Source organism: Pempheris klunzingeri, chromosome 20, assembly GCF_042242105.1.
Source record: "Pempheris klunzingeri isolate RE-2024b chromosome 20, fPemKlu1.hap1, whole genome shotgun sequence".
Lineage (NCBI taxonomy): Eukaryota > Metazoa > Chordata > Actinopteri > Acropomatiformes > Pempheridae > Pempheris > Pempheris klunzingeri.
Genome location: NC_092031.1, coordinates 14,965,649 through 14,984,693, shown reverse-complemented (window position 1 = coordinate 14,984,693; position 19,045 = coordinate 14,965,649). Strand labels below are relative to the sequence as shown.

The 19,045-nt window shown below is 45.2% G+C and overlaps 1 protein-coding gene across 1 annotated transcript; it reads left to right on the top strand.

The window, feature by feature from the left end:
- Positions 1 to 4,065: 4,065 nt before the first annotated feature.
- foxj1b (forkhead box J1b) lies at positions 4,066 to 6,757 on the top strand. Its single transcript, XM_070852365.1, has 3 exons — positions 4,066 to 4,152; positions 4,298 to 4,960; positions 5,615 to 6,757. Exons 2-3 carry the CDS (start codon positions 4,373 to 4,375, stop codon positions 6,485 to 6,487), a joined length of 1,461 nt encoding a protein of 486 aa, XP_070708466.1. The 5' UTR covers positions 4,066 to 4,152; positions 4,298 to 4,372; the 3' UTR covers positions 6,488 to 6,757.
- The last annotated feature ends 12,288 nt before the right edge of the window (positions 6,758 to 19,045 follow it).

The following is a 19,045-nucleotide window of genomic DNA, read 5'->3' as shown; positions in this document are numbered from 1 at the left end:
ACATCGCTCTGAGTTAAATTAGGGACAGCCGACAGTCATGGGTGCACACTGAGAAGCGTTGTGTCTGCTCTGCGCACTTCTTCTCATAATCCACATATTCTCCCTGCGTGTATGCGTGTGTGTGTGTGTGTGTGTGTGTGTGTGTGTGTGTCCCATCAGTGCCGCAGCTCAGCCAATATACACACATCAATACGGGCTGCGGCGGCAACACATCCCCATTTCTCCTTTGTTGTGGTGCCAAAGTGAGCGTGGATTCTCATCTGTGGGTTGCAGGTTTGCTCGGGGACACTACAGCAGGTCAGAAGGGTTATAATAAAGAAGAGGACTGGTACCTTTGGACACCCAGCTTCATCCAGATAGCCATGAGGATGCATATCAACGACAAAACTACCATAAATGACTGACATTAATGAGGATATAATAGTGAGTCTTTGAACAAAATAGGGCCAGTTATTCCATCTAATGACAGTCAGTAGCCTTTGTGATAGAAAGAGAGGAGAATGCTGGTCCTTCGCCCCCCCCCCACATGCTCTGTGTGTTTTCCAACACACCTGATTCAAGTGATCAACTCCACATCAGGCCTCTGCAGAAGCCTCATTTGAATCCTATGTGCCAGAGCAGGGAGACACTGACTCAATCAGAGGTGGTGCCTGTGAGACTGTAAATGAACAATGGAATACGATGTGATAGAGTTACACTATACTTGTGTGATTCTTCAAACACTCCCATTGGCTTATCATATCTAGAAATGCTCTCACCATTCAAGCCAAGCAGTAGATCCCCTGCTTTTCTATCTACAAGTACTGGCGTGGATGGATTAGGGTCACGAAAGGAAATATGTAGGCTACTGAAGCAGCAATTTTAGTGCAGCCTGTGTGTAAAAGGAGCCCTCTGCTATCAACACACGCCGCTCAGAATTGTGGGTAACTGTAAACTGTAAACAATCTTTTATCAATGGCACGTTTGGAGCAGCGTGACAGGGGAAGCAGAGACACCTGCTGGTGACAGGCAGCATTGGCTGTAACACTGGGTGAAGTTAAGGTCATTGGCTAATGGTGATAAAATCCTGTTTTTGTATTGCAAAAAAAAACCTGTAGGTTCCCCAGAACATCTTTGTACTCAAGGGTGACCTTTGGTGTGTCAACTCTGGTTAACTGTCTGCATATCAATGTTGCTTACAGCCTCTTTTGTGCCATTTATGTGCACTTGCCGTCACTTAACTTAAACCTGGAACGTATTGGTTTATATTTGGTAAAGCCTGGGCTCCTGTCTCCATGAGTGGTGTCATTCTCTCAAAGTGTCAAATCATTTCTTTGGCTGGAATTTAAAATCACGTAGTGCTTCCCCTGATTTAATCTAGTGTATCGAGCTTCAAACGAAACGTTAAGAATAACGTTTCAAACTTGCAAGCGGAGTGTTCGGGACCTCTAATCTCTGCATATGTTTGGCGACAAATGTCTAGTATGTCTTGTGTTCATCAGTTGGTCTTTCAACATTTCCCAAAAATATAGTTGTGAGCTTTACAGGTTTGGTAGCCAGATGGATTAAATTCATCGACTTTGCCAAATGTTAGAGTTTTCCTAAATTAAAACCTCCATAAAGGTTAATGGTGCTATTAACAAGTAATACATAGTGGTGTGCCAGTCCTCTTCTTTCTTTCATCAGATGTAGTGTGGCCATATTGTACTGTATGTGTGCTCAGTTCCTGCCAAAGGACAGCCTGGCAACAATAAGAACAGCTGTCCAAACATTTGCCTGTCTCACCAGCAAGCCCTTTGTCAAGAACCTGAACAAACCTGGAGACATTTTAAAAAATCAAGCCTCCTTGACAGGGTTTGCAGCAGCTTGCCCTGACCCACCCAGGTTCTTCGAGTGTCGTCACGTAGATTTTGCCGCTCATCCATCCTCGGTGCCCTACACCCACTGCCAACCCCCGTCAGCTTCCGCACTCCAAATCTTTAACCTCGGCAGATGTGTTGATGTAATCTGTTTGGGGAGGGAGAGAGCTGGCTGGCACCGCGTCCTGCACTAAATATCCTCAGGCTTTAGGAGCATCATTAACGCATGTGGGCCTCTTGTAAAATGCCGTCTGTAAAGGCTCTGTACCGGCTGTGAAGTGGACCTGATTGGTTCAGTGTGCCATGTTTGACCAGGTCTGCACATCTTTAAGGAGTAGCAGCTTTGTGTAGCCCTCATGTATAGACAGCAGGGACCACAGAAAACCACAAGACCAGGTGATTATAAGGTCATCAATCCACATCATTTGAATCAGATGGTGCAGCGTTGGTCAGGGCCATGACAGGGCCTACGGTAACGGCTGCAATGTAACAAGTGACTTCTGTTTGCCTGAAAGAGTCAGTAGCATTCCTTCTTCAGCGAGAGAAAAACAAGCTCATGAGAGATATGGTGTAAAGGTTTGAGTTGAACTGTCGAGATGGAAATCTTGCAAGTAATGAACTGAGAGCAGGAGGATTTGTGAACCTTCCTCCTTCACACGTGAACTTTTTCAGTGAACACTGGCTCATACAGTCAAATTTGTTTAAGCAGACCCCCACACAAAAAAAACAAACAGTGCCTTCAGGTGTATAATGTACTTACCGCCTGTTAGGCCAGCAGATCAGCGTCTGAACCTGTGGCTTGGCTACAATACAGAATCAATCCACTGGGTCGCAGTGTTTCCTCATAATTCCCACAACCTCTGCTTCTCACTTCTGCACACACAGTCATGTTGGCCACAGTCTGTTTCACTTGAACCAGTGCAGAACATGACAATAAGTGACTGATTATGTTGGTGCACACCAAAAGTGGATGCTTTTTGCTTGTGAATGCCAACCCCCACTTTTTACCTTCATTTCTTTATTGAAAAATCTCATATATCAAGCTGCACCGTTAGCATGACAAGGCCTACCGATCACCATTAGTGAATATGTGGCATGCTTGATGATCATAAGATTAGATTAGACGATCATAGGGGCGTTTAAAGTGCCTTCCTAGTTGTTCTCAGTTAAAGGCTCAGCTCACTTGTACTTTAATCCAAGAGGAATAATGGATAAAGTGACATACCAGCCTGTATTCTTTATATATGAATGATATGTCTGATGTATGACAGCTTAGACACACTGATGAAACTGGTTGCTGTGGCACATCTACCGCCCTCTAATCTCTTCTGTTGATATTTGCCTTATTTAATCCTTTTATTACACATTTAGTGGTCTGCTGTTTGAAATGTTGCACAGTATCACTTATTTGACATGTTTTTTTTTTTTTACATTGCTTCTGGATTATAAATTGTACTTTAATGAAGATATAAAATACTACATCCAACAAACTATATAATGAGCCACTAAATTTAAAGTTCTACTTTACCATAAGTATGAAATGTCTGGGCTCAAGAACACATTCATTGGTGTTTATTTCCTTCCGGTGCTTTTAAACGATTTCAGATTAACACAAGTGTATCGTTCAGTTGTACATAACATATCCTTTTTCACGTTTGAAAAGAAACTACATCACCCACACCACGTGGGCTGCTTGCCTTGCAGGTGCATAAGTGTGCGCTACAAGCGGGACCTGTGGCGCGTCTTTCCCTGCGCCAGCGGGGGAGGGGGGCCGTGGCGCGCGCCTCAGAGGTCACATTTCAGCCCCTTTCCGCGATCAAGACAAAGATTCAAGGCAGACAAATGACAAACCGACTGTTCTTACTGCGGTGAACCTGTAGTGGCCCTCCTTCACCGTGCGTGTGAGTTATTTGGTGGTGAGAGGGAGAGAGATAAAGTGAGACCTGGAGAGGCACGGATAGCCAGCCAATCAGAAATCCCCTCAGGCGTTTAAAGGGATGGTGGGCAGTCTCTCGGGCTTTATGAGCGACTTATTTTGCATCCTCCACGCATTCTCACGTCTTGACCTCCCACGGACACTCAAACAGAGCCGAGCGCTTGGATGAGTAAGAGCCAGACTCGGCATGGGTCTGTCCTGAGTGGCGTTTTTCTCCCTTTTTCTCCATATGAGCTGCTCCTGGATCCTTCTCGCCCTCCCCCCGCCGCACTTGTTGCGCAGAGACTTGATGCGACGCTGAGTCCTTGGAGAGGAGAGGCAGGGACGGACTGCAACAGGTGCACATAGAGAGTCTCCTCCAAAGAGGCTGCGCCAGGGGTAGGGAAATTACGCATCAATTTGTGGGATTAATAATATTGCTTGTTTTGATCAGACGATATTTCGTCCGGCGTATTTGACATCTGGGTGATTATTTACTTTCGGCGTTTTTCTTTTTTTCTTTGACTTTTTTTCCCCCTTCAAGATAAAACAAAACTTTAAATGCCGATCTGAAGATCTCCTGGCCGTCTTCAGCCCTCACCGCGCGCACAAATCCAGGATGCCGGTCCTGACGAGCCCCGACATTGCCAACAAGTTTAAGGAGAAATGGCTGGAGGTTTACCCGGAGGATCAGGTCAACGGGTGCGACACTGTCCCCCTGGACGACAGCCTCACCAGCCTCCACTGGCTCCAGAATTTCTCCATCCTCAGCGCGGACCCGGAGCGCCCCAACGTAGCCGGGCAGAGCTATCCGTCCTCCCAGCAGCACCTCTATCTCAAGCGGCTCGGCTTCCCCAGAGGTGGCACCGATTCTCCGTCCAGCCCGCCGGCCGGGGACACCGCCGCCACCGGGATGCCTCCGTACCTCGGGAGCCCCGTGACCTCCGGCAGCGACTCCACCGCTGCACCGCGGTTCGCCAATTGCGCGCATCCAGGCAGCGGCTTCCCACAGATCCCCATCCAGGCCAGCCCGCCTGTCGAGGTCGACTACAAAACCAACCCTAAAGTCAAACCGCCCTACTCCTACGCGTCTCTCATCTGCATGGCCATGCAGGCCAGCAAACAGCCCAAAGTGACTCTGTCCACCATCTATAACTGGATAACGGAGAATTTCTGCTACTACAGACACGCGGAGCCCAGCTGGCAGGTAACCGAGACCTACTCTCCTTCTATTATTGATGAGTCAGATAAATGGCGAGGTGAGGGAGAGAAGGGCGAGCAATTGATCCCAGTGTCACCATCAGACACCACAGCTTTATGCTGCAGGGCAACAGACAAGGCCTTTTCGTCTGTCAGTGTGGAAGAACAGAAATCATGAGATGCAGTCAGTCAGAACAACTCCAGCATGTCCACAGGATTAGAGTCTCATTTCAGCCTTTGATTTCCATGACAAGTGTTTCTTAATGCAAGCGTCTCAGAAATTTCCATCTTCCAAGAGAGTGCTCATGGAGGGGTTTTGTCTGAGGGGAATGGTGATAGGGTGAAGAAAGCACTCTAATGTGTGTGTGTGTGTGTGTGTGTGTGTGTGCCTGTGTGTTAATGAGGGCTCCTGAGAGAGATGGCAGCTAAGCACAGCTGATCATGTTTGAAATGCACAGAGCTGCCTGTTACTAGAAAGCCTCATTAGGTACATTTGCTTTCCTATACAAACAACAACAATACCCCCCCCCCCCTCCCCGATCTCTCTCCTCTCGCCTCCCTCACAAAGACACACTGGCACATTCAGTTTTTGCATCACTAACTCAAATTTGCTCAAAGCCAATAGGAGCTAATTATTCCTGTTCTTTGGTCTTTGTCACAGAACTCGATTCGTCACAACCTGTCCCTCAACAAGTGTTTCAAGAAGGTCCCCAGACAGAAAGACGAGCCGGGGAAGGGAGGCTTCTGGCAGATTGATCCACAGTATGCTGACATGTTCGTCAATGGCATCTTCAAGCGCAGGAGGATGTCTGCGAACCACTACAGCAGCAGCAGCAGCAGCAGCAGCGCCCACAGACAGAGCAAGCTGGTTCAGGGTTATCACAGCACCCAAAATGGCTGCCCTTACCAAGGGGTGGGTGGCAAACGGAAGCACCTGCCCTCCAAGAACAACAGCAAGATGATGAGGGCGACCCAGTCTCCCCTTTTAGCGACGGAGGCTCACAAAGCAGACATGCTGAGGGGGGAATTTGACCTGGCGTCCGTGTTCGATGACGTCCTCAGCGGGAACTGTAGCACCTTTGAGGATTTGGACATCAACACGGCGCTGAGCTCCCTGGGCTGCGAGATGGAGGCTTCCATGCAGGGGAGGCAGGCCTCGGCGGGGCTGGGGAGGTGGTGCGCGGGAGGGGACATCGTGGCTCAGAGCCAGCACCTGAGCCACCATCAGTCCTACGGTTACATGGAGCTGAGCACCGCGTCCCTGGATTGCACAGTCAACATGGCAGAGCTCCACGCGCCGCAGCAGCAGCTGGACCAGGATCAGCTGCTCCAAAGCCACCACCACCTGCAGCAGTTCGATGAGCCCTGTTCAACGCTGTTCCCGGAGCAGCCTGAGGAGGCGGTGCTGCAGCCCTGGGAGGAGATCAAAGAAGAGGCGCAGGCCATTCCTCTGACTCTGGATCAGGGCTTCGGCCTGTGCGAGGGGTTCTTCACGGAGATGCAGCCATGGGAGCGAATGGAGGCCTATCTGTGACCTTTGACCCCAAACCTCCCTGACCCCTAATTGTTCACACCCAACGACCTGAACATCTCTGATTACTGCTCCAACCCCATTTTACCCCCCAAAGGGACAAAACTTCAGCTTCCCTCCAATCATTCTGCAATACACTGCAATTGTAATTTATTTTTTGTATCAGTGTCTGTTTCTTAAGATACAAACATGATAATGTCAAACCGATATTGAACTTGAACTGTGAACTCACTTAACAAAGATTCCCTTAAAAAAAGACATCTATAAAGTTTATTGGGCAACATGATTTATTTCCTGGCATTTCTTGCTTAGGGTGTCAGGTGTTTGACAGAAAATACTGCGTAACATGACGCACCACTGGAGCAACACGCACAGCAAAACAACAACACAACAGAGAAACTTTTATAAACCAAATTAAAGTTTCACGTGGACTGCGAAGGATTATCGCACCCTGTAGAATGAGTGGCAGCAAATGGTTTCTTCAGAGGGAAGACAAATGAAGAAAAGCTGGCGGTGATCAGAAAACAGGACTAATGCTTATTGTTGGGTTTCCTCAAATATCTGGTAACGTGTGAATGTGTTCGAGTGCTGAAGTGGAACGAACTGCAGCTATTTATCGCTCCGGGGTTTTTTGATTAAAAGTGAAGGAAACGCTCCCTACTTCAAAGCACTCCCCACAAACAAGCACTGTCGCTACGGGACTGAGAGGACATGCAGGATTCTATTTTGCTACATTAGCATTAAACATTTTTTTACTAACATGCAGCGAAATCAGCCATTCATCTCAACTGTCTGTGTCGCGTGATGATGGAAAATGAAGCTATCGGAGAGCAGGATGGAGAGGAGAAATCTTTAAATTCATAATCTGAGATTAGAGATCAGCCATTTATGGCTTTGTTACATAGACAATTTAATATATATTCACTAAAGTATAGTAAAGCTAGGCAGGAACATTTGCCATTTGTCTACAGTTGATGTATTGCAAAGCAAAAAGAGGAGCAGACCTGAAATCGATCGCCTTCTTGTCCGTCATGAACATTATGCACTTTGAAGGGCAGCAGTTTTAGGAAAGCAGGACAGCTTTTTTTTCAGGATTCTAGTTTTATTTCTTATTGTATTAAAAAAAAAAAAAGATGTTTTCTAAAGTTTACTGACCATAAAGAAAGTGATGCATATACTGTAATTGTCCATATGTTTTTGTTTTTTTTTTAAACAATGAACTCAACACTGCAATAAGTTGACATATTTCTTTGCTTAAATATATTGTTTTTCTTTCCAAATATATACAAAACTGGACATTTGTTGATTTTATTTCGCCAAATTTGTTGATAAGGAATATGCAGTTCATTGGTGTTTCTGTGTTGATTAATAAGGAGAAAAAAAAGATAGCTCTGTTTTCTGTCACTGGGTGATGGATTTCCCTGATTACTTTGGTGTATGTCTTTTTTATTTGTATGGTTTGTTTTCACAAATCTTTCAAAATATGTTTGAGAACATAATTGTTGTTTTAACGGGGACAAATGATGAGCAGATACATAAATTCAACACTCAAAGGCCAGATTTTCTTACTGTATCATGTTGATCAAGTTTGATACGAGCTCTTTAATCTTACCATGTTATTTTCATTTGTACTTTTTTAAACTGTTTAAAAATGCAATCATGCCTTGATGCAATAAATGGTGTCAATTAAAGGAAGAACAATAACAAAAACAAGCATCATTCACTTGTCACTGTGGAATATCTGAGACTGCAACGCTCACACATGATGGAGTGCGGCTTTATCAAGCTGTAGTCTGGATTATTGTTTGAGTTAGAACTCTGTGTGTGCAATCAAGAGATAAAAAGGTCTATCAGGGTTTATCATTAATCAGCACAGACAGGCCTGGGCCTGCCTGGTATTTGAAACATATGATACCATGAACAGCTTTACAGTGTAACTTGTGATGCGGCTAACATTTGAGGAGGAAAAGGTTGAAAATGAGATAAGATTTAGAGAATAATTGAAGAAGATAAAGGAGCATATTTTCAATTATTTGCCACAAAGGGCTTCCCAAACGAGGGAAAACAAAAGAGTTAACAGACATGCTAGCAGCTCTATGAGGATGTACTTGTAGCTTGAGCTAAATACTAACATAAATGCTAACATGCTCACATTGACACTCACCAATTACCATGTTTGAAGCTGGAAAGAAACATGAAACTGTTGACAGGGAACCAGCAGCTATGAACATGTTCAGTTATTACTTTGTATTGGTGTATGATAGCATGTTAGAAGCCATTCATCAATTGGCGATGCATTTTCATTGGGCCACATATGTGCTTTGACCCAGAAAACAGTAATTAATAAAACTAAAATTTTAAACCTTTGACTGGGAAAACAATTTATAAAGCTCAGGAAGAACAAATGAAGATGAAATATCAGTGTATCAAAGTGATTACAGTTCATTATCTGAGGACTTTGAGCCTGTTCACCCAATTTCATGGTAATCCATCGAGTAGTTGTTGGGACATTTTGTTCAAAATCACAAATGGTAGCGCTAGAGGGAAAGTCGGAAGATCAACAAAGCCAACAAAGGTGGTGGACAGACCAACAGACTAAAACTGCCGTTGTAGGACCACATTGGCAAAAAAATAACAGGTATAAACGCAAAAAAAGGTTTTAAGGAGAAAGGAAATGATGGAGCATTAACTACAGGTGCATTAGAAATGAATGAGTGACCAAACTGTGGAGCCCTTCAGAAATATTCAGAGGATTTCTGGGAGAGGACACCAAGATTCATGAAGGACCAGAAGTTCAAAGCCCACCCTGCGTCTCTCAGTGCACTCTCCATGAAAAATACATCTCATGGCTGTTAGAAAGTACCCTCAAAACCTACCACCACATATTTTCTCACCCATTTCCAGGATTTTAGTTGCATGCCCTGTATGAAAATGTGCTTTCTCGCCTCAAATCTCTTTTTAATTGAAATTGTTGGAGGAAAAGCGGAGAAATGCGGCTTATCCCTGTCCCTCTGGCTCGTGGCTCCCAGCGGCGACAGGTCATGTGTGGAGATCTCCAGGAATGGGTGGAATAACTCAGATTCCTAAAAACAGCGGGGACTACAGCCGCAGTCGAGGCTGAGGTGTGCGACCACCCTGCGCGGAGAGAATCACTCCGGCTGATAGAAACGCTGATCCTGTATCAGCGACAGGTCAGTTTGAACCAGTTACAGGCCTACAGGTTGCTTCACTTTGCAAAGGAAATGTGAGTGAAGTTTAACACGTAACATCAGTGTCATTGTCACACTCAAGTTGAAGAGTAAAGCGGCATCCATTGAACCCAAACGTGTGTGTGAACTTTCACATTTGTCTCTGTTTGTCTGTGTGTACATGTGCTTGTGTGCAGTCACATTATATGCCCATAATGTTTGTGCTGGTCCACATGTTTCTTTGTCTGCACTCACGCTGATGTGTGCGCTGCCCACTGACCATGTGTGTACACGGCTGCGATCGGAGCCCCGTGGTGGCCCAGATAACGCTATCTCTGTGGAGCCAGAGCCCTGCGGTTCTATTCAGTGCGGTGGATGAGAGGCTGGGACTGCCCAGCACGCGGACCTGCTCAAAGAAGAAGGGACAAGCTGGGCTGTCACTGTAGGCTAACCTGGCTTATAGTGGTTTATAACCTCCTCCTTGGTGCCCCCTGGGGGGCTCTGTATCGTGTTTGTGTGCTCGCTTGGGGGGGTTACATGGAGGAAGGCAAAGGCAGAGACAAGAAGAGGGTGTATTTTGTGTTTTATTGCCATCATGGCACCCTCTGGACTGCTCCTGATTAGAGTCAGGCACACACGGGGTCAACCAGCTTTGCTAAAGAAGCACCCCTCCCAGCATGACATAGACAGAGGGTTCAACTCCCTATTTATTGGGTATAGCCACAGAGCTATTCTTTATGTCAAACAGCTAATAGAAGACACAATATAGGGGTCCCTCACTAATTAGATCCTTCATTGTGGCAGAGAGCAAGAAGTGGCAGAGGGAAAATGCCCTGAGCCTGTTTTATAGCCCCTGAGGAATCCCTGAGCGTGAGTGATTGCATGTACATTTAAGTGTTAGATCACACTGATAAATGCAATTTCCTCATTGGTGCATGAATCAAAGCAGACAATCGCACATATATCAGGAAAGGGCCGTCAGCGAGAGTAGCCTCCACCTCTCTAAACTGGCGGGAAACTGTCGTCCATCTCTGGTTTCCAAGCCCTCATCACATATTGATAAGGGAAAAAGACTGGGATGATATTCAGTGGTCTGACCATCCATTAATTCCTCTCTAGACTGGCGTGACACAAGAGGAGGGACTTAGGCAGGAAATACACCTAAACACTCTTTCCGAAAGGCTGTTGTTTTATGTATGAAATGCTAATGAGGTTTCCATTTAGATTGCCTGCTCCATTTTGAAAAGAATTGCGGATGGTAAATTAGAATAAAAGGACCAAAGTGCAGTGGGGGGGGGGGGGGGGGGGGGGGGGGGGGGGGGCTTTCTTTCATTTACAGAGATTACGGTTTTACTTACGTGCATAATTGGTCAAAGTGTGCACATGGCCATGTTTACATACAATAAGAACCAGATCTTTACTCTAAGAACTGAATGTTTCCGCGTGTAATCCTTCAACAAAAGCCTGGTCCAGAAGAGCCTTTATTCTTCTCAATGTGGTGATGATTAATGAAGACTGGATGTCCAATTTGCCATCGCCACACGAACCCACACAGAAAGCCTCTAGATTTTGTTTCAGTTTTGATGTGCTAATTTTATTTATTCGGTGCATGTAGTGCAGACAAATGCAGGTGTACAAATGACTACAACTGCACACACACAGATGGCAATTAGGAATAAGTATAGAGGCTTTTTTTTAATGCCAAAGAAGCTCTATTCAACCTTATATACGGTAACCATTGTCCACAATTGTCTAGGTTTCAAGCTGGGTGTCCTGAGACCCAACAAATATCTGTAAAACACTAAAATCTCTCAGCACTCACTACCAAATTGTTGCAACTGAAATATTAATTATGACATTATACTTATTGTGAGTGCTAACATAGACGTTCTGTCCCATAGGCTATGATGCTTGTGGCTCTTTCCGGCAAAAGTCAAAGTGAGAAAGTCCTTGAAAATGCTGTGTTCATGGCATTCATGGTGTTGAAAGGTGCGCTCGATGGGTGTGCTAAGCACTGAAATAATGGTCCCCGGTCCTGATGAAAACACCTATGGTGCGTGAATAATCTCATACATCTGTGCGAGCATGAGCGTAAGGGTTTGGCAGGTTGAAAATATGGTCCCCCTCGTGTTCAGGGCGTATGTGCCACTTTCTCCGGCTCTCCTCTTGCCCTGTTTCTGCAACGATTCTCTCCAGAGAGAGAACCAGTGGAACATACAGTCAGGATCAACGCACTAAGTGCAGAGCGCAGCAACATCATAAGCCATTTCCATTACAGCTGTAATGTCCACGAAGTGCTCAGAGTGCCTTTTTCGTGAGGGCCTTGACCTTTATGTTTCTCTTGTACTCCAAAGAGTAGACCTTCAGTGACTGCCTCTCAGTGACGGTGCTGCTGCTTGCAGTGATTAGGAATTCAAGTGAGGTCAACCCGGTGGAAAAAACAGTCAGGGTTGTCCACTGACCGTGTGTGGATCATTTGACTGTGAACATTGTACCGCTGTATTGTGTTGGAAGATGGGTGTCATGTGTCCCATTGTTTCCCATTAGTTCTTAACCTGTGATATTAGCATGTATACTACTTTATTATATGGTATAATGTTTTCAGTACAGACTCATATAATATTACATTGAACCAGTGTGTGCCAATTGTCTTCCACTGGCATCACTTGTAAGTGTCATTTTTCATTTAATCCTATTTATCACATAGTTTTATGCTGGTTTGTGTTGTGCAACATGCATTGCTTCATATTGTACTCTAAATGTCATGACAAATGGCTTTATGCTGTGCTGTGCTCTGCAGACTATAGCCCTGCTGGTCTCTGCTACTTACAGACCTTTGGCAAGATACTTGGCTACAAGGAAAATGTAGTCTTTTCTTTTGGCAGCCATTTCAGGCTTTTAAAATTAATTCAGTTTAATTTACTCACCAATGTCATTACTAATATCTAGATAGGTAGATAGAGCACATTCAGACGAAGCAAGGAACACAAGTAGTCACATGATCTGACAAGTGGTTAAATAAAAAAAAGGCCTACCTGGCTGACATATGGTGCTAAAATGATACGCTGAAATCTAATGATTTTAACTAGCTACAGGGAATTCGTTAGCATTTCAACCCTTGGTTGTATATTGTGGCCCCAATTGTGGTCCCTTCTGGTGGACTTCAGAACATGATTCATTGCATCTGCTTCATTGGTCATTGGTGCAAATGTGTGCGTCACAGTTCACCAAACTTCATCTGAAATAAATTAATTTTGTGGCTTTGCTGGTTTGAATGCTGGTTGTCTTAAAGCGGCAGGTGGTAGCTTTGAGAGTAGACTTAGCATCAGAATTTGAAAGGGTGTAACTTCCTCCCCCTCCCTCTCCACTACACTTCAGCTCTGCCTCAAAAGCCCCTCCCCACAGAGGAGGCTGTCATGCACGCACAGGCACCCCACGCCAACTCAAGAAGCCAGGTATATATAAACATCCCCCAGGGTCTACATCGGTAACACTGCAGGAGCTCCAGGCAGAGAGCGGGAGCCAAAAACACAGAAACACAAACTATACTTCACTCAGCTGTAAGAACAGATTTTTTTCATCGCTGGTGGTTGTTTCTCATCCATAGTGTTTGCAAAGCTCCTCCTGAGGACGCAGCTGAAGATATTGAGCTTGACTGAATGAGATCATGCACGAGGGAAGCGGGGCTGTGCAGCGTGAACATGGGCAGCGATTGACACAGTGCTAGAGACTCCTCCTGCTCTGATTGGTTGTCTTCCACCAGGCACGGTGGATTCTTGCGAACCACATTAGGAGAGCCAGGAAGAGCCAAAGGGGGGCTGATCTTTTTACAGATTGTCTGTCACATGTACTACTGTCAGGATGCAGTAAAAGTTTCAACAAATATGACAAAAAGCTGTTTTAATAAAAATGACTAACATTATCCTGGAAAAATGATTCATAAATAAAGAACACGTATCAGTAAAACTGTATAGATAAATATCATGTATATGTGTGTCGTTTTGTCTTGTGTGTGCGGGTATGTGTGCATATTGGCAGCTACCACTTGGTCAGTGGAAGACATTCTTGCCCCGTGCCTTTGGTCTCTGTGGTCGCAGGGAGCGGCTGATTGTCCCACAGGCAGACAGGAGGAGGGCACACAGCTGCCACTCACACACACACACACACACACACACACACACACAGCATAGAGACCGCACAGACTCAAGCCAGTCACAGATTACTCAGGAACACAGATACAACTGAATGAGCCCTCACACTGTCAAACGCTTGCACACACTCATGCTAACACACAAAGGGCTAGCCAGAGGGCAGCGTGTCAGGAGGGTGAGCGTGGACGAGAGTGCAGAAAGAGAGCCAGGACGGCGCTGGAGCTCTGCCACTCACACAGCGTCAATATCGGTGCCAAGGAGCAGAGCAGAAAACAAGTCTGGACCAACCTTCCAAATCTGGCCTGCTGCTCTGCTTGATTCTCAGCCAGGAAACTCCTGGTTAGATCACTGCTCGGCGCCAGAATTCATGGTCACACAGAATCTCGCCAGATTCAAGTTAAGATGTGTAACTTTTTGTCCCGAGGCAACTGAGTGTTGGTGCTGTCTTGTCTGAGGTGGACAGGAGCCTGCTGCAGAACTCGCTGGTCATCACGAGAACTGAAGTAGCCCTTCATCCATGCCACCTTTCAGGCCCCAAATTTGGTACTTTCAATTGATTTTAAAGTAGATGTTAACACTGCACAAGCATGGACACTGTCACTATTCATTTATTTACTTACTTATTTACGTAGTTACACACTTAGTTCCCAGGGACAGTGATCATCAATCAACATTTCAGTGTCCACAGGTCATTGGGAGGGTTATTACAAATTGTTGGACTGTTATCAGTGCACTGCTTCAGCAAACACAGTGCATCATAAGACAATACCATACATTGGAACCTATCAAAATTCATGAGATATATTTCCAAAGTAACAGATATATGCTAGAAGTGTGATTACTCATTATCGCACTTTATATTTAAAGGTTTGGTAATTAGTGCTCTCTCCTAATTCAATAAGAAGACTCTTCCAGTAGTGGGTGGCTCGAACTGAGAAGACTGTTTGCTCTAGCTTGTCATGTCTATATTGTGCTAGACGGTCCCCTCTGGTAGTTGCTCTTGTTACCCTGCTGTTATTATCCCTCTGCTCTATGAACCAACTCGGACCAATGGCCACGTAATGTAATTTTGGTAAAGTTTGCATTTGTACTTTCAGCACTCTGCACAGCAGAAGCTGGATCTTTTAATCTTCTGGATTTTCTTATTATTTCAGGTGTTTAACCACACCTTTTAGCTAACTATTGCAACCATTCATCTATTACTTACAGGTATTCAAACTCTTCTTGCTGGCTTGCCAGCTAGTTTTCATGCAATATGAGAGGCAGCATGTGACTTTCAGGTGTTACGACTGACTCATGTTGATGGCAGGTGAAGATGAGCTCACTGGCCCATTAGCTGTTACTAACTTATTCCGACATCTATTGAAGATCAGCAACAAATTAGTTGATTTTTACCCTTTGTACCCAGTGTTGCCAGGAGCTCCATGGAGTACAGGGTTGGAAATCACTGATCAAGTTAGTCTCTGTTTTAACAACAAATTGCATAGATTTCACAAATTAGAATAAATCAAAATGCTATCTGCAGTAAACTATGAGTTAGACCTTGGATTCAATGAAAAGTCTTTTACTGTTTCACCATCAGCAATTCATGTTTCTCCCACAAGGCCTCTTACAAGAGGCCGGGATTTACTGACAAGCAAAGAAACAGAGATAAGACAGACAAAAGACATGTGTTTGCACTTGACTGCTTTATTTATTTATCTGCTGTATGTCAATCTCTGTGTGTGTGTGTGTATGTATGTGTGTATGTGAAATACATAAGTATGTGCATCCATCCGTGCTTATGAGTCTTTGACAGCAGTACAAGGTTGTGCAGGTGTGTGTGTGTGTGTGTTCTTCCACCCCCACCTACTATCCAGGATCTCTTGAAGCCACTAGACTGCCTCCACCACCCTTTCTTCCAGACACACACACACACACACACACACACACACCGTTCTTCCATTCTTCTCCCGATGTCTGTGCGCTGCTGAGGGCTCTTATTTGATTAGCTGCGATTTGCTTTGTGAAGCAGAGGAGCATTTGGCTCACCGGGGGAGCTGCACACACACCGCGCACACTTTCACAGATGCACGCAGGGATTCTCAGACAAAACACACACAAAGATAGATAGAGGATAAATGTGTGTAAGTACATTTCAAATCCAGCTTTTTTCCTCATGATTACCCCCCAACTGTGCCTCCTTCCTCTGTCTGTGCAGTGAAGTATCAACAGATTTCCTAACAGACACATGCAAGTATGCATGGCTGTCTCACATAAGCTCGTATCAGCTGACGAATGAATGTCCTGACAACAACAGTAAAACCAAGTGTTCACCTCCACACATGTGAAGCAACATGTGAGGCTCACCGTAAACAGTGTCGTTAACAATGTCTGTTTACTGCACATGACCTCATCCCGGCCTTCTCAGGAAATCACCTGTGTTACATAAGGATGACTGGGGAGCGACACCCTATCTACCGGGCCATAGTGGCGCTAACCGCCAACCCTTCAATAATGGATGGGGGGGTCAATGTTGCTAGTGAGGGTGTGTGTCTCCGAGGTGTGCAAAAAAGACTCGACACAAACGGCACCACGTCAATGTGTCAATTTCAGGCTGTCGACGCCTTTGTGTTCCCTTCATTCATCAGGGAATGCAGGCAGGCGACAGATCAGGGTAAACAGCATCAAGTGCTTCAGTAAGGCGCCGAGCCTTCAACAGCTTGCAGTTTGTGACTGCACTATCACATATTTCACACCAGACCCATTGTGCACTGTGTGGAAGATCTGCTTTTGTTATATGTATCTTATTCATTCTGCTTGTTTGTTTTTTTTTGCTTTATTGTCGCAGAGTTTCACGAGGGGGTGAGAAGAGAAACGAAGTGAAGACCTTGTGGGACTCCAGAGCCAAAGCTGCAGTCAAAGGGGTTTATATGTAAGGGTTCTTCGATTTAAAATTAAAAGTCTAAAAATTAAAAAAAAGGAAAATTTCATTTCACGTCATATGGTTACATTTGATTCATTCAAAGTTCACCGAAGCACTGAAGCTGCTTGTTGAGTCTTAAAGGGGTTCTCACTTGATTTTACACATCATAGGAGGAGTATTGCATGTGAGAAAAAATTTGGATGCGCTGAACAAGATTGTTGTTTTCCGTTCAATGCCTTAACCTTAGACAGCACAGTACAGGAGAATCTCTGTGGTTTAGGTACAGTCATTATCTATACTGCTGATCCCTAAGGGTCGCTGGGGGGGCTGGAGCCAATCCCAGCAGACGTTGGGTGAGAGGCGGGGTACTCCCCGGAGTGGTCGCCAGTCAATCGCATAGGGCCGACACATAGAGACAGACAATCATTGATGCTGTGTGTGTAAACAAGCTGAGTGAAATGAAAATAGAGATGTCTCTTATCAAACAAAATACCTTTAAAGATTCAGTAAGGGATTTGAAAGGATTTGGACTCAATAAAATTCTACAGAGCCCATCTCTATTGCTGATCTGGCTAAATGTGGTCTGTCCCTACCATTCTGACAGTTCTACACATCTTAACCACTTAATTCCTTAAATATTACAGAAATCCTATTTTTTCAGCCTTCACTTGCAGGTAGAACTACGTCCATGAGATGACCCAGCAGATGTGCTCTAGGTCGCCTTCTGAACATCTCATCCATGACGTTGATGATGTTTTTCAGGGAGAGATGGCTTTTTTTTTTTTTTTTTTCCTTTTCTTTCTCTCTGTTAATTCCCATCCCTCCCCCCATATCTCCTGCAATGACAAGCAGAAATTTCTCCTCTCCTGCTTGTCTTGTTCTCTGCTCTTCTTCTCCTGTCTCTCTCCCACACACCTCCCCCATCCGCCCTCCACCACAAGGGGTTAATTAAAACTGATTGGGTCCCCAGAGACCACACCTGCCTCTGACAGGTAAGGTATCTGGCTCATATGAGCTGTGTGTATCTGTGTGTGTGTGTGTGTGTGTGTGTGTGTGTGTGTGTGTGCGTGTGTGGATATGTGCTTAGCACATCAGTCTGTTAGCACATAGTGTGCTCTGCTGCTCTGGGTTCACAGCAGTCCCATTAGGACACGACGAGAGCGATCGGCGAGTGTGTGTCTGCTGGTTCATACATATGCATCTGTGTGTGGCCTTCAGTATTTAACTCTGCATTTGCATGTGATTCGTGTCGGTGGGTACGTGTGCATTTCATTTGTTTGTGCCCCCTCTTTTCAGAGCCACTTGAGGACCTCACACTTGATGTGCTGATGAGACTCTGCTCGCCGGAACCGATCGCTGCTTTGCTTTAACTTCACGCCCGTCTGCCTGTCTGTCATGTCGAGAGCCACTGGAGGAGGAGACGTATATACAGTTTAAAACTCAGATCATCATCTTCGCCGTCGCTGAGATCACACACACACACACACACACATACACACAAAGCATAGAGTATCATCAGCTAAAGTGTCATTCTAGTTCACATGTCTGCTGATAGAGCAGAAGCCTGCACACATCCATGTAAACATTCACATGCATGAATGAAACAGTGATAAAAAAACCCCAATGATGGCCCACATTAAAGCTGTGATTGTGTGTGTGTGTGTGTGTGTGTGTGTGTGCGTGTGCATATTAGCTGGCAAGTGAGGTGTTTGTGTGTAGAGGCAAAAACTAGTGTTGTATAACAGCAGCTGGCAGGGGAGAAGTGTAGCACACATGCATACACACACCCACACATCACACGCACACGCACACACACACACACACACACACACAGAGAGAGAGAGAGAGAGAGAGCTCCCGCTGCTAGGTTGGCAAGTAGAACAGTCAAATTAGCCACTGGAGAACAAACCGATCCAGGAAACTCTGTTGGGAAAAGGTGAAGGAAAAAAAGCGATAGAACGGGGAGAGACAGCGATGAAGAGAGTGAGATGGAAAGGGAGGTGAAGAAAGAACAGCATGGACATGACAGAGAGGAGGAACGGGAGAGGCAGCACCCTGGGGCGAAGCCACGACTAAGAGTTGTAAAATGAGTTGAAAAAAAAAATAAGAGCGGGAGACATGAGAGAGGTGGAGGAGGTTACTGAGAGGAGGGAGGATAGTGGAGAAACCAGCACGGGAAGCAGGACATAGGGGTGGAGGTGGGGGCAGTGTAACAAGGGGAGATGTGGATATGACACCATGGACAGAAAAACACAGCATAGAGGAGAACGATTGCATCACGTAATCTTCAAGTTGAGTTGCTTTGTGTTATTTTAAG

What these genes read in the sequence shown, in the direction of transcription:
- foxj1b (XM_070852365.1), top strand. Translation starts at nt 4,373, where the DNA reads ATGCCGGTCCTGACGAGCCCCGACATTGCCAACAAGTTTAAGGAGAAA. An exon ending in ACGCGGAGCCCAGCTGGCAG is followed by an intron (nt 4,961 to 5,614) that starts GTAACCGAGACC and finishes TCTTTGTCACAG; the next exon opens with AACTCGATTCGTCACAACCT.